The sequence below is a fragment of the Schistosoma mansoni genome, chromosome W (assembly GCF_000237925.1).
Source record: "Schistosoma mansoni strain Puerto Rico chromosome W, complete genome".
Lineage (NCBI taxonomy): Eukaryota > Metazoa > Platyhelminthes > Trematoda > Strigeidida > Schistosomatidae > Schistosoma > Schistosoma mansoni.
Genome location: NC_031502.1, coordinates 53270318 through 53281611, shown reverse-complemented (window position 1 = coordinate 53281611; position 11294 = coordinate 53270318). Strand labels below are relative to the sequence as shown.

Genomic DNA, 11294 nt, shown 5'->3' with positions numbered 1-11294 from the left:
GACAAATATATTCTTCCTATTTAATAGTTTTCTTTGTTGTCTCTATCATCATTACTACTATTAATGCTTCCAATGATAACTTCAGTATTCTTAGTGAAATAGCACGGCGTTAATAATGATGCTTGTGATAAAGATTGATAAAAACCCTGGGTCAGACCACAGTTTAAATTATTTATCTTTGTTTGGTAGGGGAATTTGTTGAATCGCATTTCCACTGGAATTTTTAGTTAGTATCGTGGCGTATTAAAGTCAATCTACAACTCAAGGATGATTCTATTAAAAATGTCCTACTTTTTAAATCCAGGAAGGGGTTTTGAACTATAAACACTGATCATTTGATCGATTCTATGTAATGTTCTGCTTATGTTCCTTGTAAAATGAAGTCATTTGATAGATGACTATTACTTAATAATGAAATGCTAGAAAAAATTTCCTATCCTTAACCACCATAAACCATTAACAATATATGTGGGTGTTAATTTCTAGCAGGGATTATTGAGTTTGCATCGTGAGTAATCTGTGCTTAAAAGTGTCTTCAGATTTCAATTATTTAGGCGTGAAGATGATCATTGCCGCTAACAACTTATACTAACCTTCAAATCAGCTTGTTTGAATAGTAATAATTGTGATTATTTTAATAATTATGACAAAGAACATTGTTCCATAATGGTTGCTCGGCTTACGAATCGACATATAACACTACTTACAACCTTGGATTATTGACTGACCTATACAGTTAATAACACTTGTGGAATTTTAACACAGCTAATTGAAAAATGCATTAGGTGTCAGCCTATTACATTCACTCAAATAAAGAGAGCCAACACAACCTGCGAAATTTATTATCATTTCCTCTTTATCAACAAGAAATTTTATATATTCCTTATATTCAATTTTTCCGAATATTTAACAATAAGGTGTAATGAAAATTATATTCGACATAGATGGGTAAAAGAAATTTTAGCTGCAATCGCCTAATTAGTATTAAATAACGAAGAAATTACTTGCTGTTATAATTTTTTCCGAAGAACTCAGGAAATCAAATATTGTTATTTTTAAGTTCTTAAAAACGTACCCTATTGTTAAACAATATCCGTCAACATATACATAATTATATATTCACTTGTGACTAACTCTGGAATCCATCTCTTAGACACTTAGTTTGAGGTTGTAGCCCACAGAATCTATTGAATTTGGGAGTAAAACATTAACTTATAGGCGAAATTGAGGGAATAGCGCGCTTTATTTGAAATAAAATGAGTTTGAAAATATAGTCTATTGGATTCAGCCTCATTAATCTAAATGTTTCTTGCTCAGTCTTAGACCTGATTAGGTTCGATTTCGTGTTGCGTTGTAGATGTGCACTGTGGATAATTTCCAAGCTAGGACAAAATACGGCGCTTTATTAACTTGTATCTTACTAAAGCTTTTGATAAATGTTTTTTCGAGCAAGACAACTTTAAATATTGAAAAGAAATTCTTTATTGAATGTATTTTTGAAAGTATTAACTTTATTTGGAGGTTAGTGCAATAGAATATTCGATAGAAGTTTTGTCTAATTCAATGACTATTTAACAAGATTCAACTTCCTATAACTATCTTCATGAAAATGTTTAGATAGTATTTGCTTTATCATTTGTCTTTTTTTCACTAATTAGGAAATCTGACACACTGATCATTAAGAATCAAAGAAACAATTTAAAATATAAGTTAGTTTTAAAATGTTCACTAATAACAGCAACTCTAGGAAAAATAACCATTTCAATCAGATATTTGTGTGACGACTCCTTAAATTATGAATTGTTTTGGTGATAAAAAGAAAGATAGTTTGTGTGTGAGAGACAATGAGTAAACCAGTCTTCCTCTAATTGCCTAGGTGCCTTTTCTTGTTTATGATTCTGTGAAAGTGAATTTCACGTGTATAAAGTTGGTTCTCAGAATATCTTGTATGTATTTAGTATTATCCAATTGGTGTCCCCATCTTGAAACATCGACTTCGGTGGCTTGGACATGTTCTACGAATGTCGCCCAAGAGAATTCTACGTCGTGCATTATTTGCCGACGCTGGGACTGGTTGGAAAAAGCGGAGAGGAGGTCAGTGTATGACATGGTGTCGTGGTATGAAAGAAAGCTCCAAAGGGCTGGCTTCTGTTGGTCCTTCACGACTCCCTGGCTGAGGTCCAAGAGATGGTGCAAAACAGTGGCTAGAGACCTTATCAGATATGGCTCAGAATAGAAGCCAGTGGTGATCCTGCTGTAACATTTTTTACTTTCTTCATAAAGAGTGGTCATAACTTCCTTAATTGAAAGAGTTCTTCTGGTTATACATTTCAGTTTTCCCCATCATTACTCATATTTTTGTTTATATATGTATCTTACCCCTTTTCTCTTCCCATTCTCATTGTTTTGTGTGGCGCATATATATATGTCTGGTGCCCCCTTGTACCAATATTTATGTGTTTAAATAAAATAAAAAAATTATTATATGCTAACGATAGTAATAATTAATATAATCTTCTTTATCAGAAGGGGTTTTGTGGAGATTTAGTAATTTCATAGTTGAAAGCGCGAGTCTTGGATGCGCACTTCTGAGGAGTCCCATAATAATCTTCTTTACTAATCTAAGTTAAAATGTATCATAAATTTAATAAAAGTTGAAAATACTACTAATTATTCTAACTCTTCAATAGGTTAACTTATATTGACAATTCATTACTACACTCTTTTTCTTATTGTATAATTAATCTGTTGTCCATCGATTAAATTTATGCAAATATTTATGAACTCAAATATTTACTCTTTACACTGAAATGGTCATTTTTGATGAAAAGAAATATTTGTTTTATTAAAGTAGTCTTACAAAATATGACTTTTTTTTATAAAAAAACACACACAAGCGTTAATGGTATTTTTTTATCATTTGTCATCATTCAAATGATCATGTTATCAGTTATACAATTAAATAGTATTTTCATAGTTGAAATCATGAGTCAATTGAATCTATACCAACATCAAAAACCTGAAAGCACTGGACGCCCGTTTCGTCCTATCATGGGACTCCTCGGCAGTGCGCATCCACGATCCCGCACTCGCGAGATTCGAACCCAGGACCTGCCAGTCTCGCGCCAGAGCACTTGACCGATAGACCACTGAGCTGGCCGGCATCCGATGGTGTTAATGTCTAACTTCAACCAATCCACGAAGTTTGAGTAACCGTTCACCAATTGTTTTCACTGAGTTGATATCTCACAATAGACTTGGTTGAACTCCACTAGTTACTGCTTACCACTAGAACTCCTGCTGAGGAGTCCCACATTAGGACGAAATGGCCGTCCAGTGCTCCCAGGTATTTCATGGTGGTCTAGCTTCAATTGACTCATAATTTCAACTATGAAAATACTGAAATCTCCAGAAAACGTCTTCTAATTAAATAGTAATTAGGAAATTACTAGAATCTTATATGCTGCCAACTAACATAAATAACTAGAAAAGAAAAATACTTTAAACGATCTTTCAGTATTGTTAGTGTATTACAAAAGAACTTATCAACCATTAGTTTTGACATATTTTCATTAGTGTTAAAACCAATCAAACTGTTAGGATCTGTATAGGCTCACTAGACCTCTTAAGATTGTATGCTAGTTGAAAATGATTTACAGACTTCTATATTTTACAGTTTTGAGTTGTTTTTTTTCAAGTTATCATAAAAATCTAATTCTCCTATTTTAAGAATAAACCATTTATCTAGATTATTGATAAGTCTTCTAATTAAACGCTAGATTTGGTTTCTTAAGCTCTAAATCTACACAACAACTTGAACAGGAGAGAAAAGACGCGAAATGTGAAAGAAACGTTTTACTCTAAAGGTCCTTTTATGTACAGAAAGTATAGGGTTTTTATAGTATTTTAAATAGCCTTGGGCTTCAGGGAATTTCTGGAATGCTACTAAACATAGTAGCAGTATACGTAATCATCCAGTCAGAAACGCAACATGTGGCTTTTCACTTTCTAGATGTTTCTGGCAAAACTCCTTTCGAATACTGATTGGATAAGATGCTTCTCAGCGTTTTGAGAGCCTTTTTCGGCTTTTTTTTCGAGTTTTCTAGGTCTCCCTAACAATTATATGCCATACTTATATAAATCATGTTTTCCTTTAAATGGGAGACTGTTTTTATCATTATTGTTATTATTATGAATTTTTATTGCGGTCATCTTTCATCATTCAGCCTATAAACTAATCGGACTTTTTGTTTTGATGTTAACTAGTCTTATTTAACTTAACAGAATTGTTGTTGTTGACATAAAATGAAAATCGATTCATGTTTTTGTGAATTTTACAATTAAGTTTAGTGACCTGTTTATTACTGGCTTATATCTGTTGACCTTGAACTATTACATTGTACTAATTACTATGGTAGCAACTGGATAACAGTTGAGACTTTCTCTTCCATTCCATTAACAAACGATATTTTGATTGGTTACTTTAACTAGGGAAAAGAATATGAAGAAGTTTTTTTAACAAAACCAATGAAATCACTATTTTCTTCAGTTTCTTTTAAATTAACTTTCCTCATTGGAATGAAATCAATAAAAAACCATGAAACAAATGTTAAACATAAATGTTTAGTCCTAGTTCAAGATTGCAAATTATTGTAGAGCTATTTCTTTGCAAGACCATGGAATCATCTAGGATTCTTATATTCTACTATTTAGCTTTTGGTTCGGAATTCACTTATTATTAACTTCAGATAATCTGCAATGTCCTGTCATCTATCTCACATCTGGACGAGGTTTATTGTCATATTGATAAGTGAAGCAAAAGGAAAACTTCGAAGGAGTTTTAGTTGGCTCTAGTTGATCACTCCTGATGAACCACAACTAATATAAAGCCTTATTTAATCACTTCTTTATAGTTACACTCAAACATTTAGTGAATTCCACTTTTTCAATGAAAAAACAACTTGTAAATATTACATCATTCTACATTTAAAGATTATAAGCAACGGATAGTTAGGGTTGTATGGCCTTCGAAGCTTTTAGTTTTAATGATTAGTGTTACATCTAAAGTTAAAGAAAGCCATTACTGCATCAAGCAAAATCAAAACAATTCGTTGAAGAGAGTTTTCCTTTCAACGATTTCATTTACTAAAGCTGTGCAATCATATTTATAATCATTGTTTGGATTCAGTAGTCTTTGATAGAAATATGCTCGATTAGTTTTTAGTAGCCTTGTTAATGGTGCATCAACTTTCTATTTTGAGTGTCGAAGTTGCGTCATAACTAAGGGTCAATAAGAAAATGCTGATTTATCGATTTAAGCCTGATAAGATGTGATGTGCCCTGTCCTAACCATTCTTCTAATTTTGTAAATTGTTTCTAATACGTGTTTGTCTCTTCTTTGTCTTCTCTATATTTAACAACTGTCTTCTGTTTCTCTCTTCCATTCGTTATTTCAATTCCACTTCCTTCTTATAACCATACGGTTATTACGTAACTTCAGTTCAACATCTGAACATATTTTTAGCCAATTTTTGATGACCATTTTAGTGATTTTATTATCGACAAGTGTTTGTAAAACAACTGCAAACACAATTGTACACTCTTTAATAAATGACATCTTTGCAAAGATGTGTATAATTTTAATACAGTTTTGATTACCGAATGATAACAGAAAGAATCAGTAAAAATCAAAGAGTATTGAAATAAACTCAATTTCGTCCCACTTCGGAACTCTTGGTCAATGGATAACCTTAGTCTAATATATCATACGTAAATAAGTAAATATCTATATGGATTTGAAAAGATAACACTTTTGGTTTCAAAGGATTTACGACTGGAAGGGGTTTTTGTGGAGATTTCAGTATTTTCATTGTCGAAATCATGAGTCAATTGAAGCTAGACCACCATGGAAAACCTGGAAGCACTGGACGACCGTTTCGTCCTATTGTGGGACTCCTCAGCAATGCACATCCATTATCCCGCCTCGCGAGATTTGAACCGAGGACCCACTAGTCTCGCGCCAGAGCGCTTAACAACTCACTGAAGACAATTGGTGAACGGTTACTCAAACTTCGTGGATTGGTTGAAGATAGACATTACTACAAAGGTTCATTTATGTACAGAAAATATAGGGTTCTTTGTAGTATTTTAGAATTCTTTGGGTTTTTCCAAAAATTCTGGAATGCTATTAAACGTAGTAACAGTATAGTAATCAGCCAATCAAAAACTCTACATGTGATTTTTCACTTTTGTGATGTTTCTGGCAAAACTTCTAGTGAATGCTGATTGGATAAAATGATTCTTTGTGTTTCATGAGCTTTTCTTGTCTTTTGCGAGAAGTTTTCTGGATCACCTTAACAAACAGAAACTAAATGGTAATAGCCATTATCTAATTAAATTTGTCTATACTTATTAAAGTATGGTTCATTTCATCTAATTTAGTTTTGATGATTTACGAACTGAACGTAAATGACGTGTAATTGGAGTTCGTTTTTAACAGCATATATGCCGATATAGTATATTTTTTTTGAGTTATATTTTACGGTATTCAATAATGGAGTCTAATGTTAAATTTTGTTATCATTTATTGCTATTTGTTAAAATACAATGTGGATCCTTAAGGAAATACACGTCACAAAGTTTCTTGAAGTATATTTTAGGAAAAGCAGTTTATAGTGTTACTGCTGAATGGTTGGAAGTCTAAGAGAACCTTATTAGATGAAGGTCAGCTGTCAGATAATAATAATAATAAGCGTTTGCAATGACGAAAGTGCATCCACTCTTTATGTTCTACCAAATTCTAATCTTCTGAATTCTTCATGTCACTATCATTTTCCTCTTTTCAAATTTATTTCACTAGATTATACTCTTTAAATAACATCTTCAAACCCTAATCTTTCAGATTACTGCTTATACTCTTACTACTTCTACCACTATGGAATTTGAACCGACAACTGTATCTCTGTGCTAATGTGGTATGGCAACTCGAACTGATGTACATACGTACAAAGTTCTACGTTGTGACTAACTGACTGAAGCGTTCTGTTGTACACTTCAGTGATGAATGAATTCATTCTGGAGCCAAAAATGATCTTACCATTTATCTTCAAACTTCTAGTACTATATATATTACACTGGGATGTTACATGGTCTTACTATCGCTTTACATCAAACTAAAATGTAACTCAATTCATCAACCGGCTGTTTAGTTAAACACAATCAACTACAAGTACGTTCGTATAGCTTTAGTAAATGCGATCATCGAAAAGAAAATTTTCTCTGCCTAATTGTCCTTATTATTCTTCAGTGACACTATTCGTGTTTGGTTATTTACCCGGCTCTGAATTTGGCTACCTAAAGTTAAGGTATGCTTGTTTTATGAAGAATAAAAAGAAACTACTCAGCTATGAAAATCGAATCAAAGAGATCGGCATTCGAAATTACTATTTATTTGAAAGTCTAAAGAGAGAGAGAGAGAAAGAGAGTCTAAACTGCCAAGTCACGGCTCAGCCTAGATTCTCAATGTTGAATTTAGTTTTTTCAAAATATTCAAAGTAATTTTCAAAGTTTAATTATGTTATTACGTAAGTCTTATTAGATATTATTAACAGTTGTCAACCCTTTTTAATTTCTACCATTGTTTCATAGGTTCTGATTGGTCATTCATGCAATTCGATCGGGATGATGGATATCCAAGTCGCCCACATTCGATAGCTGGTCGACGATCAGATACTGAAGTCGAGCATGAATCTCGTTCACCTTCTGCGAACAGTGATTATAACTGTTATAGCTCTCATTGTAGTCTAGACAGATATAATGAGCCTCCCGTAAGATCGAAAAATGCTAACAAATCAAAAAACAAACATTTGTCAGGGAGTATTCCTGGAAATACACCAATTCCTATAACATCAAAAACCGAAATATTAAAATCTCATCCACGTAATGGATTACGACCTGGTCATATACATCAGTCCTCCGCTAGAAATTCCAATGGAACACGTCAAATGTTGGCACGTTGGAATGCTTGTCGTAAACAAAATAATCATACAAACCTATGCGTTGATTCTCAACGTTCCAAATGTTTACGCCGTGGTCCACTAATTAATCATGGTTTTCAGCGTCGTCAAGTTCGTATGGGCAACGGTGGTCATATACCTCATCAAAGAAGTTAATAGAAAATCAAGAAATTAATTGATTTTTGTGATATTTTGCTTCTACAACATTGTAATAACGGATATTTGGTGTTCAGTTTGTTTGTCACATTGATATTAGTGGCAATAAGAATTTACATGTGATTCTTTTAAATTACTTAGTGTCTTAGTGTTATACATAAGAAAAAATAAACACAAAAATATGCACTCAATCAACAGCTTTATTCTATATTAAATTTTAGTTATATTACTCATTTTCTGTGTGTTCTATCTGTTTTTTTTCGGAATATTCATAGTTTCCTTCTTCAGATATACTAGTCACATTCTAATGACTGCTACATTTAAACCTACTCCCCACACGTTACCCCTAAAAGCTATATATTTATATATGGCTTACAGACATGGGTTATGAAAATGGCTTCTCTCAGTTATAATATTTATGATATTTTGTCCTATTCGTTTTTTCCCATTATTTGTTTATATTTGTGTGTTAGTTTATTATATTACCATATTTGATGTAATTGTAATATGTTTACTGGTTAGTAGTATATTTTTAATAATTTGTTCGGATTGCTTTCTAATACATATATATATATTTATTCTATGGATTTTCATATTTCCATTTGTATCTATATGCAGTTGGAATATATGTTAATTAGTCTCTTTTATTTTCATGTGTTCTTGTTGTATCCACTGATATTTGTTTAATTTAGTGCTCTTCTGTTGTTTTTTTTTACTGTCTTCACTTTTAAGACAGTTTGCTCAAATTATACAATATTTAATTAATATTGTTGTTATGGTATTTTATTTGTTGAAAGAACGTAATGAAACTTCATTTTTACTGGGTGAAGTTATCAGGAAATAGGTAAATTTGGTTATCTAACTTCTTGTTTATACTCTGCATGTTAGATTAGAGCATTTCCATCCGTTGTTCAATACATAATGAGTTATATAAAGCCAGCATTAGCTGTAGGGTTTTGTTCATAATTTCTGGTTATTTGTTCTAATGTTTGTATTTTCCTGTCAAATAACACCGCATTTCAATAATATACCTTATTATCTAAGCTACTAGGTGAAATATCATTAACTTAGTTAAAAGTTGTTTTTTTTATGTGGTAATTATGTAACACTATTCATGTGTAACCAATTCGAGAGAGAAGACAGCTTGATTGTTAAGAAATACATTTTAAGCGAAATATGTCCTAGGGAAAGGATGATCCATGTTTTGAAATCCCCAACAGAGTGAGGTTTTAATTACATACTAAAAACTTAATATAAGGTAGGAAGTGTTTGATGAATTTACGCTACGGAAAACTAGTGCATAATAAAGCGATCCACCTTAACGCACTCTGAAAATCAATCCCACGGTACTGGCAAAGGATAAGGTCTCAAAAGAATGCATCTCAACAAAGATTATTCGGGAGCTAAATGGTGGCCAACATGTGTGTAATGTAAACCTTAATAGTAATTTACTTATTACAGAACAGCCATGTTTGGCGTCCCTTCTCTTTGCTAAATGTAAAGTAAATTAATGGTGATAGCCAACCATAGTTAACAAATTAAATTATGAATAATGGGAAACGCTCTAATAATTTATGAAACGGCAAATCAGTAGCAGACTAACGACAGTCCTAGACACTACACCACACTGTCATTTACATACACTTAAAAACAAGGTGGCAACCTAGACGAAAACATGGGTCCATTCTCACTGAAAGATTAACTATTTTTTACGAGGAGTACAGTAGACTTCCAAGGAATTCATTTAACAGATAATACTGTAATCACCCTTATTCTTGTTCATAAGTTCATATTCATTACATTTTACTGGAGAATATCCAAAAATATGGCGCGCTATTTGAAAAGGACTGCGGTATTTTTCCGTTTACTTTTATTGTTTTGATAGTTTATTACTCATCAAGACAACTGTTTTTGCTCTAACTGAATTTATTTTAGTTAAAATAATCGCTAAATATATCGCTTTTTAAAAGTAATATATCATCTGTACTTTTTAGTACATTGGTTCATTTTGTACTTGTTTGCACTTTTGGATCTAACAATTTCAGTTTTTCACTTTTTTCGGTCATCAAATTTTTTGTATCTGGGTGTTGTTTTGTATAGCTCCTTTTGAAAACCTCTGTCTGATGACTGCATAGTAAAAAAATCAATTGTCAAGGCGCAGGCCGTCAATACCCTGTGGAAAGTAGCATACAGTGCGATGAGTGCAAAATATGGTACTATGTAGTTTGCACGAATCTAACACCTCTGTCTTTCAAACGATTTGGTAAAAATGGATGCATGTGGTTGTACCAGCAATGGTGCTGGGAGGCAAACAACTCGATAAACGAAGCCACTCCAATGGTGAATGCTGCTACAAATCATACTAACAAGCGTAATTGGGATGGACAAAAAAGCACTCACTTTGTCTATTCACAGATCGGTGTGAAGTTACCTCAAATAAGCTCAGAGTTTATTGACTTACATGGGCCAGCGGAGGAAGGATGATCTATATAAAAGTCTGCTGGAAATAAAATCTCAAGAAAGGAAGTTTCGTCTGTCCGTCACCCTCCAAGTAGCAGTGAGCAATAAATATCTAGAAGACGTAATCGTTAGGCCATGTCTGACTACACAAGTCATCGACAATCATTCAAGATCTCACAGTGTGTCACACGACTGTGATTGCTACTTCAGTGAAAGCTGGTGAGTAGATACAAATCAAGAATAAGAAACGACCTAGTTTCGTTAAAGAAAAGACAGTCCTTCAAACAGTAGCTTGGAAACTAAAGACTGATCATAATGACAGGTCAGTTGTCATTTAGAGTTGAGGAGAGTAAAAGTTCAGAAAACAGAATTTGCTTTGATCATGACATTAGGTTGATAAAAGATTTGCTAAACCAGCTAATGCGTCAGGATATCTCTGGAATCAACTTGCTGAAGGTTTATAAACTAGGTAGCCAAGCGGACTTGAAAATAACCAAACAAGACTGCTAAAAGTGGTATTTAAATCTCATAGTGAAACGGACTTAATACTGCAAAATGGACATGAACTTAAGGGGTCAGAGACTTTTACCCGTAAATGCTTACCGCTCACGAATCGTATAAAAGACGAGAGGCCAAGAAAGAACTAAAACTGAGGTTAGATGC

At 32.9% G+C, this 11294-nt stretch overlaps 1 protein-coding gene across 1 annotated transcript in view; it reads left to right on the top strand.

The window, feature by feature from the left end:
* The window catches only part of Smp_076010.1 (hypothetical protein), a 17385-nt gene extending 8448 nt beyond the window's left edge, over positions 1 to 8937 (top strand). Inside the window, exon 3 of the mRNA XM_018790146.1 lies at positions 7648 to 8937. Within this exon, the coding sequence (XP_018655518.1) occupies positions 7648 to 8171 (524 nt within the window). The 3' untranslated portion in view covers positions 8172 to 8937. The remainder of the gene's footprint in view (positions 1 to 7647) is intronic.
* Positions 8938 to 11294: the final 2357 nt, after the last annotated feature.